Below are 22,491 nucleotides of genomic sequence, written 5' to 3' on the forward strand. Positions count from 1 at the left end.
TTCGCTTTGATATACAAGTGCTCTGGATTATAAGCATGTTTCCGGAATGAATTATGCTCACAAACCAAGGTTTTACTGTATTTATAGATAAAAGGACAAATCATCCTGGATTTGCTTTAACATACTCCAGGACAAAGAAAAAATGGGTAATAGATAAAACAGTAACAGCATAATGCTTGTAAATATTAAACTGGTGATGGGTACAAAGGGGTTCATTGTATTAGTCTAACTTCAGTACATGTTTGCAAAATTTCTAAATTAGGAAGTAAAACTAAAAAGCAAAAAGTACCAGGGCTAGATTATCTACCCAGGGGTTTAAGCAAATAATCTTTAAGGAAAATGAAAAACATGGTCAAAAATGCTGATACTTTGCTATCCTTAGGTTCCTACTTTTCACACTTTAAGAGGCCAGCTGCTTCGACAATAGGGAACACCCAGAAGTCCTTTATTACTAAAGGAGCCCACTGGAAACCATGAAGTATTACTTTCTAAAAGCTGCACATTGTGAGAACTGCAGAAGACTCTTGTTCTGACCCAGGGCAGTGATCACAACACATTGTATCAAAAGATTCTTTATGAAAATACTTTTTCCTAGGCCTGACTTACTTTTTCTTTTCTTTTCTTTTTATTCTTTAGGCCTGACTTGTTCTAATTAGAAGGGAGAGAAGTGGAACAGACCAGCACCATTCACTTTTCACGAGGTGGTAAACTGAAACCACAGGCAAAGCAAATGCCCATATAGAATAAGGAGTGCATAAAAGCTAAAGAAGGCCTGACCCCAACGTGAGCCCCGGATCTCTTACCTGTAAACCAATATTCAAGTATAGGAAGCCAATAGAGCCCCTTTCACCCAGCTCATCTTGCTTCTCAGTCCCACCCATTTCCACAATACACAAGGACTCAGGCTGGGCTGGGAGAGCCTGCATGCTCAGAGGCTGCAAACAGTCCTGAGGAGGAAAGAGAAAAGAATAAAACATGGGAAATGACCAATTTTGGGGGAAAAAAGTCTAATTCTAAGAGTGAAGAAACAACTTTCTTGTGGATAGGGGAATCCTGTAGTGAGCTTTAAATGGGTTACTACTAGTTAAACCAAATCTTAGAATAAGCTCTGCAGAGAACCATGCTTTCCTTTCTGTAAAAGTAGTTAACATGGTAAAAGTAAATAAGCAAAGGCAGCTCTTAAAAGTCACCTAAGGCCCTGGAGCCAGTCCAAGCCCTTTTCAGCAATCTTGGGGATTTTTTGTTTGTTTTTCACTATAAAAGGGAGACAAGGCTTAAGGCAAGATAGCCTTTAGTAGTCTGGAATCAGGATCTTTACAAAGACTCCCCAGGGGTGCTGCCACGATAATCAGAAGAAATGACAGGGGCTGATTTCAGGGTCTAGCCCAGTTGACTTCAGAGATGCCCAGGAGGGGTGGGCCAGCAGCTCAGTTTCCAATGGGAAGAACCTTGAAGTCAAGCGTGACACTCACTGAGGGGTCCAGGGAGATGATTCTGACAGTGTTGTCCACTAGCCCCACAGCCAGGAAGCGAGACCGCTGCTCTCCAGGAGGCACATTGGCCAGACTCATGCACACCACATCGGCCGACATCTCCTTCCGTTCTGTGTACTCGTTCAGCTGTCCTGACTACAGAAGTAAGACAGAGAGAGGTCACAAACCACTCCCACTAGCCTCTAATCCCTGAGCCTGGGAAAGGACTATTAAGTTCCTTTTTGTTTCCTCTCACTCTTCTTAATACAATCAATGACCAATCATTTCTTTACTTAAGGCTAACAGCAAGCAAAACTACTGACAAGGCAATCAAGAGACAACACAATGTTTTTGTCTTTGATAAATACAATACGCTACAAATTTTCTAAACCAACCGAGCTCTCAGGAAATAGAAATATAGAAAACTATTCGTTTGTTCATAAGAACACTTTGGATAAAAGAGAATTCAAATATGAATTCAAATACTTAAAGAAATCTCAACCAGAGGTACAGTTAAACTATACAGGTTGACCACATTCAGAAACTTCCTGAGAGCATGGTGAGAATACCCAATGTCCTTCCATATAGAAGAGCAAAGGAAAATTTCTGAAATGGCTTCAGATTGTAAAAGTTAAAACCTTTGGCCAATATTTGGTGGAAAAGTAGAGTGTGAAGGGCAAGAGAATAAAATATTTCATTGCTAAGATGGAACTTCTTAACTCTAGTTTATAACTCAAACATGAGGGGCACCTGGGTGGCTCAGTCACTTAAGCATCCAACAGCAGCTCAGGTCATGATCTCATGGTTTGTGGGTTTGAGACCCACATCGGGCTCTGTGCTGACAGCTCAGAGCCTGGAGCCTGCTTCAGATTCTGTGTGTCCCTCTCTCTCTCTGCCCCACCCCTGCTCATCCTCTCTTTCTCAAAAATAAACAAACATTAAAAAAAAAAAAGAATTAAAACATGAACTTAGCCTCCCTACCCCATGCCCACCGGGCTCGACTGGCTTGTGGACACACATTCCCTCCTCAATTCTCTTTGTGAATACTGAACTACAACTGTCATCTTTACCTCTGGACCCTAACACTAAGTTCCACAATGAATGGTAAAATAACATACAGGATCCATCTCAAAATAGACCAGCTCTCCTCCTGTCAGGGCGATCACCACTTGTCGCTGGTTCACAGCACATTTCACAATCGTTTTCTTCCCAGGGGTCTTCCACTCATTGACTCGCTTATCTGCCCTTATGTGCCGAATGCCATCAGGATACACCTAGAGTCAGCAACAAGAAGGAAATTGACTTTAGCAATGTGACCCTTTCCTCAGCATGACCCTCACCCTTACCAGATGGGTCACTCCTATTTGAAATGGCACGACTACATCAAGGCACCAGTCGGGTCAATGACAAAAAATTACTAGGCCCCAGACAGGTGAACTTAACGTAAGTTCATGCTTGCAACGTCCACTTCAAAAGAGTTCAAAGCTCATTAACGTGAGCACAACACCCTATACCACAATGAAAGGATAAAGTAACTCTCTGGGAATCCTCACCTGTACCAAAGCATCATCTCCTAACAAAGAGCAGGACAAGGTTGGGGTTGTGCCCAGGAACCCAGAGTCAGTCACTTCTTCCACAGTCTCTCCGATGGATAGCACAAGTGTGGCATTCACGAAAGACACAATGATGTAGGCATCAAACTCATCTGCAGAAGGAAAGAAAAGAGGAGCTGGTTAGCTAAGAACTCTTATTAGTTACAAAGCCAAATGAGACATATTAAATTTTCTCTTCAGAAACCTTCCAAGGAACTTCTATGTGTAGTCATCATACACACTCATGTGGCAAACACCACAAGATGAGCCAAAAAAATAACTGAAAGTCATAACAGCCTAAAGACACACTTTGCTTCCTTAAATGCCTATTAAATACACTGAGTAGATATGCCTACCCCAATACCTTTGAAAATCGATTTTTCTTGAAACATTTACTAGAAAAAAGCTAAGAGAACAAAGCAGGGTAACCAGGCAGGAGGAAATTCTGAAAACTACAATATTTACATATACTGAACCTAAAGCTTGTTTATTTGTGCCAGATGCCCATCACAATCCATTCTTAAAGATATTCCTTAAAACCAGAAAAAGTCCCCAGGCTCTTCCCAAAAAGGTTCTGTGGGAACATAATACCTAAAGAATAAAGCACATTACTTAAGCCTCAGAGACTGTCACCCTCAGGTTTAAAATGCCAGGATATACCAACTGGAATGAGATAAGAGAATTAACCAGGAAGTAAGGAGAGGGGACTGTTTACATTGTCAGCTCTTGACCTCTCTCATTATTTAAAAATGCCAACTATTCAGTGGTCACGAGCAATCCTATTAGGATTTGCTTTTCATTTAATGAAATACAGTTATGGATAAACAAACACTAATGAGTTTCTCAAAGTCAGAGGACCTAAATACAGGCAATTCCAGCAGTATCTCATACAGATCCCACAGTTAAAAGCCACCTATTTCCCATAAATTCCATCCTAGACATAAAACAGCTTCTGTGTGTCTCCCACATCCAGCACAATGTTTGGCATAAAGTTTGACAAATGCTGAATAAAGAAAGGTATATTATTTTTTAAGGAAGGATTAAGATTTTCCTATTTTACATCTGAATTTTCTGTATCAATTCCCCTCCCCCCCCATACAGAAATCAGGGCAACGAGGGACAGAATGACAAACAGACAAGGCACTAAATTAAAGTAGCTACCACTCATAGTAGAAGTAGCTATAGAACCCTATGTGCCTGAGCCCTTATCAGGACTCAACACCCTAGGGCTAATCCATCCCACACACAACATGGACACAGTATGGATTCTGATTGCTCCAAAGGTGGTTCAGCTGAAACAAGAGTACTCAATCAGTTCGGCAGAATCAGTGTTCCTTACAGAAAAAGAGGACAACTGAAGATGTATCATTCATTGGTGTGGCGTACTGTAGTATTCTGCCCTATGAACAGGACGTATTCAATTTGGTGGGCTATAATCAACATTTTTATTTATTTATTATTATTTTTTTTTTAATGTTTTTTTGTTTATTTCTAGGAGAGACAGAGAGACAGCATGAGCAGGGGAGGGTCAGAGAGAGAGGGAGTCACAGACTGAAACAGGTTCCAGGATCTGAGCTGGCAGTCAGCACAGAGCCCGACGCGGGGCTCGAACCCACGAACCACGAGATCATGACCTAAGCGAAAGTCGGACGCTTAACAGACTAAGCCACCCAGGTGCCCCTCAACATTTTTAAATAGAAACATAGAGAAATAAATATAACTTATGAAACTGTTTCACACATGAAGTTACTCACAGTAAGGGTGAGTTTACCAAACTTTTCCTTAATAATATATGTGTGTACTAAGTGGCTAAAAGGCAAGGATCAAAGATTGTTCCCAATGGATATATAATCTAATAGCTACACCAGGAATCCAGAATAAGGTTCAAGTTCCATATCATAAGGAGTAACACTGGACATGTAGATACGCTGGTTTTAGATTATTTTTGTTACAACTGTCAAGATGTATCAAATGCTTCGGAGACACCTTATAAAGTGGCTTTTTAAGACCAGAACTGTTCACCATCATGTAAGTAAGGACAGGGTTGCCCCTGATCTTAACAGTTTACAACAAAACCAAAATCGATGTCTACACAACGCCAAACTTGAAAGCTTTACCGCAGCTGTTTTTGAACTAGAAATTTTTAGTGTGTATGAAGAACAGAAATTGCTTAATTTTAACATTATATGAATACTATGTCCTTTCCCACACTCTCATTACTGAATCCTTATATGCTAAAAGCTGTGCCAGAACAAATTAAAGCCAAACAGCAAAGGGCTGTTAACTGGCCAGGATTTCTGGTCTCTTCCTTCAAGCGAGGGGAAAGGGAGGAACTTCCAGCAAAAAGACTATGCAAATTTTCACTTACATCCAAGAGAATGAGGAGACAGAGGAAGGAGGGCTGCCTGGGTCTTTATCTTTCCTTTGACCCAAGGCCCCAGACTGCTTAGACACAAAAACAAAGACATGCTCAGTGGATTTAAATACATTTGCTGAGCAATTCAACAAGCAGTAGAGCTTTGCATCATAGATTTCCTCAAAATATCCATTACCCTGTGAATACTAAGCACACTCTAACTTCTACCCTTTCCATTTTATATCCAGGAGAACCTATAGCTGGCTAATCACTCATTGCTCTTCATCCTAAAGAAGTTATAGGTTAAAAGTTAGAGTTCAGGGGGCATCTGGGTAGCTTAGTTGGTTAGTCAATAACCCTTGATTTTGGTTCAGGTCATGATCTCATGGTTTGTGAGATCAAGCCCTGCAATGAGCTCTGTGCTGATGGTGTGGAGACTGCTTGGGATTTTCTCTCTCCCCCTTTTTCTCTCTGCTCCTTCCTAGCTCTCATACACAAGACGCTCACTCGCTCACCCTCTCTCAAAAACAAACATTAAAAAAATAAAATTGGGAGTTCAGAACAAAATCAAGGGAAATATCCAGATATATCCATGTTGCCTTTTTCCAGAAGTTAAAGTTTCCTATAAAAGAACATTAGTGTATATATCATATTAGGGTATGAGAATGCACCTTTGTCTCACTTAAAGAGGACTTTTATCTGAGCACTGCTGAAGCAGCCCACAAAGTAAGGAATGCTTTCTTTTTCTTTCTTCCGCCTTAGTATCTGAAGTTCAACACACAGCTCACTCTAAAACTGAGTGGCCATACAGATGGTTTAAGCTTCCCAGTGTCTCACTGTCACTTTACACTCTACTTGGTGCCTGTCTTGCCTCAGCAATCTTGATTATACTCCAAAAAAAAAAAAAAAAAAAAAAAAAAAAAAAAAAAGCGACTTTCTCCAGGGCTTGAGTCAGTATACCTGGAGCATTTAAATCACCAGAGTATGGAGTTAAGGTTTTCCTAGCTACAGGTTCTTTCAGCTTTAGTGAAAGACATATTAGTCATATTTCTACTTAGGGAAAAAGTAAAGGAAGCTGATTCCTGCCTCCAACCATTGAATATATAGACAGATGGGGTGTCATCACTACAATGCATATGGACAGCCAACTGCAAAGTTACCCTCTGAGATGCCATCAGGGCAGTCTTAATATTTTGTGCAGATCCCTCTCCCTGATAAACTATAAGACCCCACAGTAGACCCTAGCAGTACGTACACACCTGTGGTGATCAGCACCTTCACCAGCCACCTGTGGAAGAGAAAAAAAGGCTTGGTATTGGTAGTGTGCATCACCACGTACCAGCCAAGGTTAGTAGTTGCCTGAAGACTACAGCATGTGTGGACATGTGAGATATTCACTCAACAGTAATTTGGAATATCAGGAAAAAGAATGAACAGAGAGAACCTAACCTGTTTTTGTGGGTAATCACTCAAATTATAGTTTTTAAAGAGTAAAATTTATCAGGACGTAATCAATTCCTGAATCTTAATGAGAAAAATTTTCAGCTACAAGTTCCATCATGCAACATACTGCTTATCATCAAGCATTGTCCAAAAAAAAAGTATTTTCTGATTCTCCAACATATGCTCATTCCTTCTCCACTAACCTGTCCTGGCAACATGCCTGTGTGCCTTTCATTACATCAGAACACACAGCAGTTTTATGTACCTGTCTTCTTATTTTAGAAGATGGCAAATGCTCTAAGAATAGAGATCCAATCCTTTCTTAATTACTGAGTACAAGGTAGACACCTGAAAGACTACAGGATGAGTATAAAACTTATCCTAAAAAACCAGCAAAACCCACAGACTCCCACTGCAGCATTAGTCAAATGAACATTGGACTGGAAGCTCAGAGACATTGCTTTCAGACTATTACCTCAATGCACTATCTTGGAAAAGTCAACTCCTGATTTTTCTGCCTTCATCATAAAAATGAGGGGGAACTTTCCTGTAAATCTAAATCTATTCTAAAATAAAATTCAAGTACTAGAAAACAAAACAAAAAACCAAGAAGGGGGAATACTGTTTTATCTCAAAGCCTTGAAAAATTCAAAGTGTAGGCAATGTTTTCATCAGGAGCTATAATACCAACCAGCCACCAAGCCACAGGTGAACAGCAATATTAACTAGCTTCTTTATGAAGACATTATACAAAATGGGAAAATCAAAATCAATCATCTACTAATTATCTTCTAGCAAAAATAAACCTACAAATTTCCTATTTGGTTTTTTTTTCCTACTCAACTCAAACTCGGTTTAAATGCCCACATGAAAACAAAATCCACCACAATGTGCATTCTACTAATAACACGAGGTTTCCCTCCTACACATTTCCCAGCTCCCATAAAATCAAACATCAGAACATCAAAATATCAGGACATCAAAATATCAGTAAGATTTCCAGCTGTTTTCTTGAAAAAGCTTTGTATGCTGGCCAGGGTGATCTCACCAGGCCCACATTCCTGAGGGAACAAGAGGAAGATGAAGTCTAGGAATAGAAATGACCTATACTCCCAAAGAATCCAAGGGAAAATGAGAATTAAGTTTCATTCCTCAAATTCAACTGACTTAAGAATTTCCTGCTGTTACACTATTTTATGCATTTTTACATAAATTTCAAAATTTTAGCATGAGGTGACCATTTTTATCCAGGAGTTCAGGCTCTTTCCTCTTTTCATTCTAAAATTACGATTCCAGTCAATCTCAATCTTCAGTTCCCATAAGCACAACTACACCCATTGAGCAGGATTAATTAATAAGCTTAACTAAATCTCTTAATACAACATCTTCAACTTCACCATGGTTTCAGCACAACAGGAGAAAACTGATGAAGAAAACTGAAGAAACAAAAACTCCCTCACACCACACCTCTTCACAGATGAAACAGGATGAATACAGTCAAAGAACGTATGTATGACAGCTCTACGATACTGGAGCGTAGATGTAATGAACAGCCACCCTAATGCACCCCTTATTCATGCATACAAAAAGGAGAAGGCATCCTGATTGAGAGAGCCTGAGAAACATGGTGTCAGGCCAGAAAAAGTTTCTAGTTTACTGTTAAATAAAGCAATATAAAAATACTATGAATGCAACCTCCTAAGCCTTCTATTGTCAATGTCACCCAGACCCACATTTTGACTGTTGGGAAAGGGCTGCTTACCTTCAATGTGCCGACGCACTGTCCAGACAGCATTGGGGTTACCGGGTAATTCAGAGACAGCCATTTCTGATACCTGACAGGAGAGGAGACAAATCACAGATCCAGTAAGCACAGAACTCAGCTCCTTGCTTACAACTACACTTGATTATAGGATTCTGATACAGCAGTGCTAATACTGCACACTGGAATAAAAAACTGGAACTGGAGCAACTGACTGACTCCGCTGGTAAAGCATGTGACTCCTGATCTCAGGCTTCTAAGTTCGAGCTCCATGTTGTGTGTAGAGATTACTTAAAAATAAAAAAGATAATTAAAAAATCTTTAAAAGAATAGAAATATTCTGTCAAAAAAAAAAAAAAAAAGTTAAGAACAAAAAAGCTTGGAAGTACTGGAGATCTCCATAACATAAGTTAGCAAAAAGGGATGCAATGTTTAGGAGGATAGCTGCTGCAGCAAAAAACACATTTCCTTTGGGTATGCCATGCCTAGGTCCTCCTCAAAAAGAGAGCGCATGGAATGCAACAGCCATCTTAAGTTAGCCCATTAATCTTTCTAACCCTAAGGCCAAATCACATCTCTCTTCAAGGACGATTCAAATGCCACATCCTTTAGGAAAAATCTTCCCTTATCCTCTTACCTGGGAGTCCACTCTCTCTCCTAGCTCTCATAGAAATTCCAATCACCACCTCTTAGGGCATCCTATTTCCTAAATCCTGAAAAGTGATTTCAGGAATTATGTCTTTCCTACTAGATTTTTGTGTTTCTTAAGGTAAGAGTCAAGAATCCTCTGAATGTCCTGTAAGTTCTCAAACATGAGAGGAAATGAAATATCTGAGATGAAACGATCTAGAGGAGAAAACTAAGTGTATATTATACCTGAACTCTCTGTACTATCCCTAATTTTCCTGTAAATATAAAACCATTCCAAAATAAAAATATTATTTTTAAAACCACCCAGAAATAATTAGAAAGCTTAACACATTCTACTGTGTAACCACATTTTATAAAAAGAACTCACATATATGCATTAAAGGCATTACCTCTTTTTTACTGATAAAATAACAGGAACACTTCATCATGGAACAGTATAGGAACACCTAGAGTATAGGTGCTCTATACTCTATACCAAATGTACTGTGTGATAGTGACCCTGCTCAAATGAGACCACAATCTAGCTAAAACAACAAAATTCAACAGATATACAGGGAGGCACCTGGGTGGCTCAGCTGGTTAAGTGTCCAACTTCGGCTCAGGTCATAGTCTCAGGGTTTGAGAGTTCAAGCCCTGTGTCAGGCTCTGTGCTGACAATTCGGAGCCTGAAGCCTGCTTCGGATTCTGTGTCTCCCTCTCTCTGCCTCTCCCCCATTCACTCTCCCAAAAATAAACAAACATCAAAAAATTTTTAAAAATATATATTCAGGAACAAAGTGATGTTCAACATTTTCAAAATACTTTTCTGTACAACAAAGATATTTTAGAGAATTGGAAAAACATTGGGTGGGGGCAGACGACTCAAAAACATTGAGTCTTAACTGGGGTCCTTTATTCCTCATACTGTAGACAACATTTTCTGTTAATGCACATATGCACTTTTGGTGGAGAATGCTAGCTTTTGCCAAATGCTAAATGGGATCCAACGAACAATAACTAATTAAAAACTGGGTTTGAGTCATTAAAAATTCAGTGGGCTGATATTTTTGCACAGCCAAAAAATGTTCAAATTTCTGAAAAAGCAATATATATTTTTTTAATGTTTATTTTTGAGAGAGTCAGAGGACATGCACACAAGTGGAGGAAGGACAAGAAAGCAAGGGGAGAGAATCCCAAGGCTCTGTGCTACACTGTCACACAGAGCCCAGATGCAGTGTTCAATCCCACAAACCGCAAGATCATGACCTGAGCTGAAACCAAGAGGCAGACACTTAACAGAAAGCCACCCAGGCATCCCCTGAAACATATTAACAGTGTTAATAGCTAACATATTTGTTACTATATGCCAGACCTTGACCTAAGTGCTTCTTTTTATGCATTACCTCATTTAATTCACACAACAATCTTTAAAGCAGGTACTTAAGTTTGTTTTACAGAAGAGGAAACAAAAGCCTAGTCGTAGCTATTAAGGGATAGAGACAGAATTCAAAACCAAGGTCACCTTAGCTATGTTTCAAAAAAATTTACAAAAACAGGCAGTGAGATAGTGAGAGCTTATAGTCTGCCAACCCCCAACTCTGAAGCTGATTGTCATAGGAAGCTTTTTCTACTCCTAATAAAATCAAGTCCAGGGAACTTGCTAAAAAGCATGGACCCTAGAATCGCAGGAAGATGTAGCATTTGAAAAGCTAATTTTGGGGGCACCTGGGTAGCTCAGTTGGTTAAGCATCTGACTTCAGCTCAGGTCATGATCTCATACTTTGTGGGTTCGAGTCCTCTGTCAGCTCTGTACTGTTGTCAGCTCAAAAACTGGAACCTACTTCAGATTCTGTGTCTCCCTCTCTCTCTGCTCCTCCCTCATTTACGCACACAGGCTCTCTCTCTCAAAAATACATAAACATTAAAATATAAAAAGAAAATTTTGAGTGTCTATCACCTAAAAGATCTAACATGAAGAATTTATTACACAAATTCTGATCCAACCACTACAGTGGAATACTATAGAAACACTAAAAATAATACAATTTAAGAATACATAATAAGGAACAAATAGTAAAATACAAAAATATATACAGTATTTAGGTAAAAACATAATATCTAAAAACACTGAATAGAGGGGCGCCTGGGTGGCTCAGTCAGCTAGGTGTCTGACTTCAGCTCAGGTCACGATCTCAAGGATTTTGAGTTCGAGCCTCGCATCGGGCTCTGTGTGTGCTGACAGCTCAGAGCCTGGAGCCTGCTTCCGATTCTGTGTCTCCCTCTCTCTCTCTCTGCCTCTGCCCCACTCATCCTGTCTCTCTCTCCTTCAAAAATAAATGAACATTAAAAAAAAATTAAGGAGGGGCGCCTGGGTGGCTTAGTCGGTTAAGCATCCGACTTTCGCTTAGGTCATGATCTCGAGGTTCGTGGGTTCGAGCCCCGCGTCGGGCTCTGTGCTGACTGCCAGCTCAGAGCCTGGAGCCTGTTTCAGCCTGTGACTCCCTCTCTCTCTCTGACCCTCCCCTGCTCACGCTATCTCTCTCTCTCTCTCTCCTAGAAATAAATAAAAAAACATTTAAAAAAAAAAAATTAAGGAAACAAACAAACACTGAATACAGACCAAGACTAGAAAAAAAATGGAGTAAAATGTTCCATGCAGATTTCCTCCATTACGACTAGTGAGCCTGGAACCAGCAGGGGTTACTTTCCCCCTTCTAACCCCACTTTCCAATTTTTAAAAATGTGCCTATTGTGCTAACATGTCAAAGAATAGGAAATTTAAACTCTAACTTTTATGGAAATATGAAAAGAAAACATTTTTTTCTTTCATAGAAACGTTAAATACACCCTTGATATCAGAATAAAGCCATAAGTTGCTTTTTCACTGCTTTTCTCCAAACCCTACATATGATCTAAAAATACCCATCTTACCTCAAGTCCATGCCTTAGGACTCTCAGAGATGATCGAGGTCCCCTACCACAGGCCACATACAGCTGTGGCGTGTCTTCATTGGCCAGATCAGCTATCTGTACAGAGAAAAAGGCAAAATATGTCTACTTGTACCAAGTTTTCACACTGAACTTGATTATTCTCAGGGGACAAAATTCTTTTTTAGTTTACTAAACTTACATATCGGCTACAAGCCCTGGGGGCATCAAGGGAAAAAGCCCCGATATTCTAAAAAGCAAACTGGTTTGAATCAAGTTTTACTAATAAAAAAAGGCTTCTATCAATTCTTAAATTAGCAGAGTGTTTGTTATATAACATCCAACTGAAACAGCCATTTCCTTTCAGCTAAAAATATAAACTATAATATTATCAGGATCTGTGACTGCCACCAATAAAATCATACTTATTCATATAACATTAAAATTTATATCCCTCCAATTATTCCACTCATCACTACTACTTTTACTCAATCTGTTAGACTATATATTATCAAAGCTGCCCTATCTACAGATGCTCCTATGATGTAGCTAACCAACTAGTGGGTAACTGCTTTTGACTGTTCAGCCACTAGATCAGAAGCCTTCTGTTGTTATCCCAGATAGTCAGCTGCTTTCCAGTACATTTGTTGGTCAATACATAGAGAGGTCAATCATTTGTACTATAGTTTTGTCAAACTGGTCAGTTCAAATGAAAATTGACTGTCTATAAGGCAGTACAACATACTGTGACATGGACAAAGTCATGTTGAGTGCGTACAGCCTCCACACTGATCTCTTACTGAAAAAAATTAACTCACCTATTTCAAATGCACCAACTTGTTATTTACAGCCTTGATAAAGAAGCAGATATATTACCTTTTCACACTTAAAAACATTTTACTATACTGGCTATTTTATGTTTATTACAATATGCAATTAAAAATAGTACTCAGAGAAGAGATCCAGTTGCCTCACCAAGCTAGTAAAGATATAGGTGGCACAAAATACCCATAGCCCTGCTGTAGATACCTGAACTTTCTTAATTTTATTCTTTATTGGGGCGCCTGGGTGGCTTAGTCGGTTAAGCATCCAACTTTCACTTAGGTCATGATCTCGCGGTTCATGGGTTCGAGCCTCGTGTCGGGCTTGGTGCTGACTGCCAGCTCAGAGGCTAGAGCCTGTTTCAGAGTCTGACTCCCTCTCTCTCTGACCCTCCCCTGCTCACGCTGTCTCTCTCTCTCTCTCTCTCTCAGAGGCTAGAGCCTGTTTCAGAGTCTGACTCCCTCTCTCTCTGACCCTCCCCTGCTCACGCTGTCTCTCTCTCTCTCCTAGAAATGAATAAAACATTAAAAAAAAAAAAATTTTTTTTTTAATTTTTTTTTTTTTAATTTTATTCTTTATCTTATCTACAAACCATTTACACAATTATTTCCTCGAATTCCAATGAAAACAGGAGCGGGGGGGGGGGAATCACTCATCATCTAATTAGGAATTTACTTATTATCTATTGCCTCAGGGCTAATGCTTTCTCAAAAAGGAAGAAAAGCAGTTAATTTCAGAATGATTAATTTTACCAGGAATAGTGCCTGAACACTGACTTGTTTCTCCAGCACACAGTGAGCAAACCTCTCCAGTAGAAGTGTAATCAATTGATAAGGGTAGGGTGGCACCTAATGTTCACTCAAACCCCAGCAGCCCAGGCCACAAATGCGTGACAAATTCCTGCTACAACTGAGCAGAAGCAGCAGGGGACACAGTCCCCATCCTAGGCCACCTTGGGCTCCTCCTTGAGGATGTTTTTTAAATAGTTCTGTTACTGACTGATCCCAATATCTCTAAAGCTTTTTTTTTTTTAAGAAACGGAGTGTTAAAATAAGAGACAGGGCACCTGGTGGCTCAGTAGGTTAAGCGTCCAACTCTTGGTTTCGGCTCAGGTCATGATCTTGCAGTTTGTGTGACTGAGCCCCACGTCGGGCTCTGCACTGGCAGTGTGGAGTGTGCTGAAGATTTTCTCCCCCCACCCTCCTCTGCCCCTCCCCTGCTCACGTGCTTTCTCTCTCTCAAAATAAATAAAACTTAATAAGACAGAAGTATTAGAGACTATTAAGTGATAAAAGTCAATTTCAGAATACTGATGTATACAAGCCTATTTACATTAAAAAGAAAAACATAACACAAACAAATACATGCAAATACACTGATACAGGCAAAATGTCTTGAAGCAATCAAAAGAAGTTGTTACCAGTAGCATCCTCAGTGGATAGGAAGTTGAAAATAAGACTAGGGATAGGAATTTTACCATTCACCTTTAGTACAGCTTGAATTTTTATATTGAATATGAGTTATAGAATTAAAATAAAAGCCTTAAGGATTTATGTAATGGTTTTTAGTTCCCCAATACCCACCTTTAACTGCTTTTACCCTTACATTCTGGTCATTTCTCAGACATGCTGACGTGTCTCACTCTTAAGACCAGATCTTTATTTAACTGGAGTTACAACTTTAAACTCATTTAGGGGTGCCTGGGTGGCTCAGTCGGTTAAGCATCTGACTCTAGGTTTCAGCTCAGGTCATGATCTCTATTTCATGAGTTCTGAGTTCCAGCCCCCTGTCAAGCTCCACAGTGATGGTGCAGAGCTTGCTTGGGATTCTCTCTCCCTCTTTGCCCCTAACCCACTTAGGCTATCTCGGTCTTTCTCAAAATAAATTTAAAACCTAATTAAAAAAAATAACTTTAATACTCATTTAGATTCAGAAAACATCTGTCTGGCACTGCTCACTGTGGAAGTGACTGGAAAGACCCACACCTGGCAAAACAAAATGGGAGAGAGGCTGTCCAACTCATCAACCAGCACAAGGTTTTTGAGTGGTCTTGGCTGAAAGAAGAACGTGTCTCCTTCTTCCAGAGGCATGGCAGATGAAAACTCAGGTTCTTCATCATCATCTCCAAGATGTGCAATTTGATATAAGTAACTGGGGAGAAGAAGAAAGGAAGACTTCAGTTACACACTTTCCGTCTAAGGATAATGTTTGCCATAAACGCAATCGTCACAAACAGTTTACAAAATATCTATCAAAATTCTAACATGCATATGGAGTCAGCATCTGTTTATCTGAGTGGGATTTTCTTCCTTAGAAGAGAATGGGATAGGAGCACCTGGATCGCTCAGGTCATGATCTCACCATTCAGGAGTCTGAGGCACACATAAGGCTCTGTGCTGACAGCTCAGAGCCTGGAGTCTACTTGGATTCTATGTCTCTCTCTCTCTCAAAGATAAACATTGAAAAAAAAATTAAAGGGGTGCCTGGGTGCCTCGGTCAATTAAGCGTTTGATTAGATTTCAGTTCAGATCATGATTTCACAGTTCCTAAGTTCAGAATGCATTAGGCTCTGTGCTGACAGCATGCAACTCACTTGGGATGCCCTCCCTCCTTCTCTCTCTGCCCTTTCCCTGCTCACTCGTTCTCTCTCTCTCAAAATAAATAAGCAGGGGTGCTTGGGTGGCTCAGTCGGTTAAGTGTCCGACTTCAACTCAGGTCATGATCTCACAGTCCGTGGGTTCAAGCCCTGCGTCGGGCTCTGTGCTGACAGCTTAGAGCCTGGAGCCTGCTACAGATCCTGTGTCTCCCTCTCTTTCTGCCCCTCCCCCACTCGCTCTCTATCTCTGTCAAAATAAAAAACATAAAAAAATTTTTTAAATAATAAATAATCTAAAAAAAAAAAAAAAGAATGTGATAAAGAAATAAAGACTGCTGAATTCAGGAGTGCCTGGCTGGCTCAGTCGGTAGAGCAATGAACTCTTAATCCTGGGGTTGTGAGCTCAAGCCTCCACGTTGGGTGTAAAAATTACTTAAAAAAAAAAAATCAGTTCTACTGAATTCAGACTGGTACAATGGAAGGACCTTAGCATTACAGTGGTTAAAAGCACCTGGCTTCCACTACAGTGCTCAGGTTTGAATCCAAGCTTTACCCCCTTAACTAGCTGCATATTATTACCTTATCTATGCCTCACTTATATCAATTTGTAAAACTAAATAGTACCTTCCCACAAAATTCAATGAATACTTAGAAGAGGGCATGGAACCTAGTAAGAACAGTGTTTGTCAAATAAAATTAAATACAGATAGATGAAATCCAAAGAAAACCTACAACCATTTCCTGTTTTAACCAATAAGCAAGCCAAATCTAACAGAAAGCAAGAACTGATGATCTCTTTGCATTAGCATACAGATGTGACAGTATTGTTCCCCAAAACATAAATATGAGTTAATAAGCAACAAAATCATCTTGCCCTTCTGTCTGTTCTCTAGCTAATGCTGCTGAGTAAACGGATTCAAAGGCAAGCCACCAAAAAAAATAAATAAAAATAGAGAAGTAAAACAACTTTAAGAGTAGATAATCTAGGGGCACCCCGGTGGCTCAGTTGGCTAAGCATCCAACTTCTGCTCAGGTCATGATCTCGTGGCTCATGGGTTCAAGCCCCACATCGGGCTCTGTGCTGACACAGGTAGCCTGTGTCAGATTCTTTGTCTCCCTCTCTCTCTGACCCTCCCCTGCTCATGTTGTCTCTCTCTCTCTCTCTCAGAAATAAAACATTAAAAAAAAATTCATTAAAAAAAAAAAAGAGTAGATAATCTAGGAGCACCTGGGTGGCTCAGTCAGTTGAGTGTCCAACTCTGGCTCAGGTCATGATCTCACAGGTTGTGAGCCTGAGTCCCATGACAGGCTCTGTGCTGACAGCTCAGAGCCTGGAGCCTGTTTCAGATTCTGTGCCTCTCTCTCTCTGCTCCTCCCCTGCTCATACTGTCTTCTCTCTCTCAAAACTAAACATTAAGGGGCACTTGAGTGGCTTAGTCGGTTAGGCATCCGACTTCGGCTCAGGTCATGAGCGCACAGTCCATGGGTTTGAGCCCCACATCAGGCTCTGTGCTGACCACTCAGAGCCTGGAGCCTGTTTCAGATTCTGTCTCCCTCTCTCTCTGCCCCTCCCCAGCTCATGCTCTGTCTCTGTCTCTGTCTCAAAAATAAATAAACGTTAAAAAAGAAAAAATTTTTTAAGAAAATAAACAATTTTTTTTAATAATAAAATCATAAAACCCTTAGAAGAAAACAGATGTATACCTTCATGATTTTGGATCTGGCAATGGATTCTTAGATATGATACCAAAAGCACAAGTAACAAAAGGAAAAATGGGTAAACAACATCAAAATTAAAAATTTTTGTGCATCAAAGGACATTATCAAGAAAATGGAAAGATGAGCTAGCTACATAATGGGAGAAAATATTTGCAAACAATAATCTGATAATATCCAAAATATATGAAAACACTCTCAAGACTCAAAAAACAAATAGCATTTCACACCTACTGCCTACAAATCAAAAAATTGTTAGTAAAGATATGGAATTGGAGCCCTCATACATTCCTGGAAGAAATGTATAATGGTACAGCTGTTATAAGAAAATGTGGCTGTTTCTCGAAAAGTTAAACAGAATCACCATGTGACCCAGCAATTCCACTCTTAAGTACATACCCAAAACAAGAGACCCAAACAGGTACTTGGACACCAATACCCAATGCAGCATTATTCATAACAGTCAAAAGATATTAATCTAAGTGTCCATCAACAGATAAACAAAATGTGGTATATACATACAATGGACTATTAATTCAGGTATAGAAAGAAGTGCTAACACGCTACCCAAGGAACATCATGTTAAGTGAAATGAGCATGACAGAAAAGGGCAAATAATGTGATTCCACTTAGGTTACCTGGGGAGTAACCGCTTAATGGGTATAAAACTTCCGTTTGAGAGTGTCTGGGTGGCTCAGTCTGTTAAACATCCAACTCTTGATTTCAGCTTAGGTTATGATCTCAGGGTTTTAAGAGGGTGGAAGCTGCTTAGGATTCTCTCTCCCTTCCCCCTCTCGCCTCCCCCCCACATGCTCTCTCTCAAAAATAAACATTAAAAAAATTTTAAGTAAAAACTAAAAATTGGAAGTGTATGAAATACATAAAACAGGCTAAGTACGAAAAGTGTGACAAAAGAGGTATAAACAAAGAAAATAAGTAATAAACAGCTGGAATAAAGTCCGTTGAATATGAGTAAGAGGCATGTCTAAGAAAGGAAGACCAGTTGGAGACAACGTAGAAATGGCATTGAATTCTGGATACACTTTCATTTTAATTACAAGCAAACAGCATCAGGTAAGTGGTTTTCACTGATACTATGAGCAGATACTGGCAAGCCCATGGTACCTCATCTTGTATAAGTAATTTAGAGACTTAGATACTGACTGGTCTTAAATTCAAGCCTAGAGCTCAGATTTTATCCACTTGGCAATAAAAAGTCATCAAAGATTATAACACAGGGATAAGAGAAATGATTCATCGGAGTATGTCTGTGCTGCTTAATAAGATGACTATAGAGGCCGAAGTTTTACAGGAAAGGCAATAAAATGTAGTAAGTCAACTAGTGAACTAGTTTAGACTATACCACAAAAATTGAGATCTTACACTCAAATTGCTAGAACTGGTGCATTAGTCATTATCAGACATGCTGAGCCTGGGAAGGTCAGTGATGTGGCCGGGGAGCTGTGGGTACTAATGAGCTTCAACTTTAGATTTGTAGAAGTGAAGTATTGGTAGAACATGTTAAGTAGTTCCATAAACATTCAGTGAAATGTCCAGCAAAAAGTTCAGAAAAGATCGCTTCTGAAGCTATTTTTGCAGCTACACAGAGGTATTGCTTGAAGAAAGCCAGTGAAGTAGAGAAGATAACCAAAAAAAATTTTAATTTAAATTTAAAAAAAAAAAAAAAGGAACATAAAGGGGGAAAGGAAGGCAAAACTTTTGAAGAAAGTTTTGTGGAAAGCTCTGTGGCCCTGAAGCCACATCTTCCTTCCAACTTTTATAGTAATGAGTGTGGATTAGGGTAATAAAAAGATTACTCACTGATTCCCAAATTCTGATGCTACAAAAAGGAAGCCTGTTTTAAGCACACACATAGCAGCAGCAACAGGCACAGTATCGAAATACTTGAGCCGAATCTCAGTAACCTGGAATGGAAAAAAAAGAGATTCTATTGTGTAAGCAATGAAGCTAGGCCACAGAAGGTAGCCCAGTATTATAAGACAGCATAAGCAGAGTAGCAAATAAAATATCATACTTAGTATTCAAACCAGGGGTTAGCAAACTCAGACCCAGGAGCAGCCATGCCTATCTACTCTTTTACATACGTCCTATGGCTGCTTCTGTGCCACAGTAGCAGAGTTGAGTTCTAGAGATAGAGACTACACGGCCCATAAAAGCTAACGATGTTTACTACTAGGCCTTCACAAAAAAATATGCCAACTCCTGACCTAAACAGACATATAAAAAATTGCACGGCTGTTCAGAGCTCCTCCATAAGATGAAAACAGTAACAGATCATGTGTAATACCAATTTTCAGTAGACTGGGAGAGTTTTCTCATTACTCACTAAAAGTGGCATTACTCGATCTCATTTTATTACATATGAGATTACCAGACCAAGTATCTGTTAACCAGAGAAGAAAACGTACATTCAGACACTCATTGCAATTTTTAAAAGCTTACACACCCACTTTTTAAGTTGTCTCCACTTTATTAACTTGTAAAGTATTGATTGTCCTATCTCATAGTTTTAATGAACAAATGGTTTATAAAACTACATTCTAGGGGCGCCTGGGTGGCTTAGTCTGTTAAGCGTCCGACTTTCGCTTAGGTCATGATCTTGCGGTTCGTGGGTTCGAGCCCCGCGTCAGGCTCTGTGCTGACTGCCAGCTCAGAGCCTGGAGCCTATTTCAGTCTGTGACTCCCTCTCTCTCTGACCCTCCCCTGCTCACGCTGTCTCTCTCTCTCTCTCTCTCCTAGAAATAAATAAAACATTAAAAAAAAAAGAAAAAAAAAAAAACTACATTCTAAACCTTAAATGTACACATAAATATCCGTTTTTCAGGGGCACCTGGCTGGCTCAGCTAAGTGTCTGACTCTTGATTTTGACTCATGTGGTGATCTCATAGTTTGTGGGTCCAAGCCCTGCATAGGGCTCTGCGCTGCCAAAGGTTGCTCAGGATTCTCTCTCCCTCTCTGCCCCTCTGCCTCTATAAAAATAAGCCTAAATTTTTTTTAACATCAGTTTTTGAAATAAGATTATTTAAATATATTAAAGTTAGTGCAACAAGGGGCACCTGGATGGCTCAAGTGGTTAAGCATCCAACTTCAGCTCAGGTCATGATCTCATGGTTCATGGGTTCCAGCCCCATGTCAGGCTCTGTGCTGACAGCTCAGAGGGTGGAGCCTGTTTCAGAATCTGTGTCTCCCTCTCTCTCTCTGCCCCTCCCTAGCCCCACACTGTCACTGTCGCGCACACTCTCTCTCTCTCAAAAATAAAAATAAACATTAAAAAGGGCGCCTGGGTGGTGGTTCAGTCAGTTAAGCCTCTGACTTCAGCTAAGGTCATGATCTCATAGTTTGTGGGTTTGAGCCCCACATCAGGCTCTGTGCTGACAGCTCAGAGCCTGGAGCCTGCTTCAGATTCTGTCTCCTTCTCTCTCTGCCCCTCCCCCACTTGTGTGCTCTGTCTCTCAAAAACAAATGTTAAAAAATAACAAACATTAAAAAAAACTTTTAAATAAACTAAACCTAACAAAAGGATTTTTTCACTTTTTCCCCTCTCCATCCATGATCTGCTTACCATATCTTCATCTGTCTCCAAAGTGATCTTGAAGATATCTCCCTGCTCAGTTTGGGCCAAAAAGAAGAACATCGATTTGGTCTTATGGGTGGCAGAGCAGACAAAAATCATTCCTCTTTCAGGGTCATCCAGGTCATTCTAGCAAAGTCAAACAGAGAACCAACATCTTAGAAATGAGTCTTCTTATTTAGGGAATTTAGCACCTTACCGTAATACAGGCCACTCAACGCCTACCGGTACCTGGAGCCTCTCTACACAAGCTTTGACCCAATACAGCCTGCCAATCGAAAAGTAAAACACAACCACTAAAAATTCTTACCTACTATAAATATGTGACAAAGCTTATATACAAAAAAGCAGCCACAATTTCACTCTACATCCTAAATAAATGAACAAGACCAAGAACTTTCTCCAGAGAAAGAACATGAAATTTAAAGTCATTACTTTAGGCTATGAAGAAAACTCCTACATGTCCACTCATATACCAACTTCCTGTAAGGCAGCTCCTTGACTATGATTTTAGAATTTCTTTTTCATGTTTCCAACATTTTCTATTTCCCTCACTGAGTCAGTTCTTCATGTGCAAAATATGTTTTATACTTCTTTGTAGTCCCAAATCCTAGTACAGTGCCTGGCAGTTAGGTGCTCAAAAGATGTCTGATCAACCAAATCAAATTACTCCCCACTCCTTAAAAATAATTTAACTTGATAGATTTCTTCTCAGATTTATGGAATCTTACTGGGGCATCATATATTAGATCAGCTAAGACCTAAAAGTTTTAATCCCAGGTCCTGTAAATTTTAATCCCAGGTCCTATAAATTAATATCAAAAAGATACACAACTAAGGGTAAAAGAGCTTGAGAAAACAAACTCTGTTTGAGAGATCAAACAAAATTAGCTGAAGCTGGATACAGAGAAGTTCATTACACTTTGCTTTTACATATACTTAACAATTTCCAGAGTAAATTACTGAGATTTAAATCAATAAAACACCATTTTTGGGGCGCCTGGGTAGCCCAGTTGGTTAATATCCAACTCCTTTTTCTTTTTTTAGACAAAGTGAAAAGGGAGAGGCGAAGAGGGAGAGAGAGTGAATCAGAGAAAATAGAGAATCCCAAGAAGGCTCCACACTTCACTCTGCTTGGGATGCCTGAGGGGCTCAGTCAGTTGAGCATCAGACTCTTGATTTCAGGTCAGGTCGTGATCCCAGGTTCTCGGGAGCCCTGCGTCAGGCTCCGTGCTGAGTATGGAGGCTGCTTGGGATTTGCTCTCTCTCTGCCCCTCCTCTGCTCACTCTAAGTAAACATTTTAATAAATAAATAAAATCAATAAAACACCATTTTCAACCATCACTGTAGTAAATGAACTGAGAGGAAAAACATATTTACAGTCTCAAAATTCACCAGCAGATTCCACACCAATTACAAAAAGGACCTTCACAATTAAAAAGCCCAGGCAGACACTACCTTAAAGTGATCAATATCACCAATGACAAACCAACATTATAGGCCCCTAACGTGGTACAGTGGGAAATGTGTCACCACTTATGTAGTAATTCCATCAAAAATATTAACAAGGATCTAACCATA

General features: G+C 39.8%; 1 protein-coding gene across 2 annotated transcripts in view; it reads right to left on the reverse strand.

Moving 5' to 3' along the window:
* SF3B3 (splicing factor 3b subunit 3) overlaps positions 1 to 22,491 on the reverse strand; it is a 47,172-nt gene that overhangs the window by 12,916 nt on the left and 11,765 nt on the right. For both annotated transcript variants that reach the window (XM_039222549.1, XM_039222552.1), the window contains exons 7-15: positions 20,901 to 21,038; positions 19,139 to 19,242; positions 14,991 to 15,156; positions 12,187 to 12,282; positions 8,626 to 8,698; positions 3,026 to 3,177; positions 2,591 to 2,746; positions 1,473 to 1,628; positions 804 to 947 (exon numbers count right to left, since the gene is read on the reverse strand). In XM_039222549.1, coding sequence (XP_039078480.1) covers positions 804 to 947; positions 1,473 to 1,628; positions 2,591 to 2,746; positions 3,026 to 3,177; positions 8,626 to 8,698; positions 12,187 to 12,282; positions 14,991 to 15,156; positions 19,139 to 19,242; positions 20,901 to 21,038 — 1,185 coding nt within the window. The remainder of the gene's footprint in view (positions 1 to 803; positions 948 to 1,472; positions 1,629 to 2,590; positions 2,747 to 3,025; positions 3,178 to 8,625; positions 8,699 to 12,186; positions 12,283 to 14,990; positions 15,157 to 19,138; positions 19,243 to 20,900; positions 21,039 to 22,491) is intronic.

The sequence above is a fragment of the Hyaena hyaena genome, unplaced genomic scaffold, assembly GCF_003009895.1.
Source record: "Hyaena hyaena isolate Hyena2069 unplaced genomic scaffold, ASM300989v1 scaffold_18, whole genome shotgun sequence".
Taxonomy (NCBI): Eukaryota; Metazoa; Chordata; class Mammalia; order Carnivora; family Hyaenidae; genus Hyaena; species Hyaena hyaena.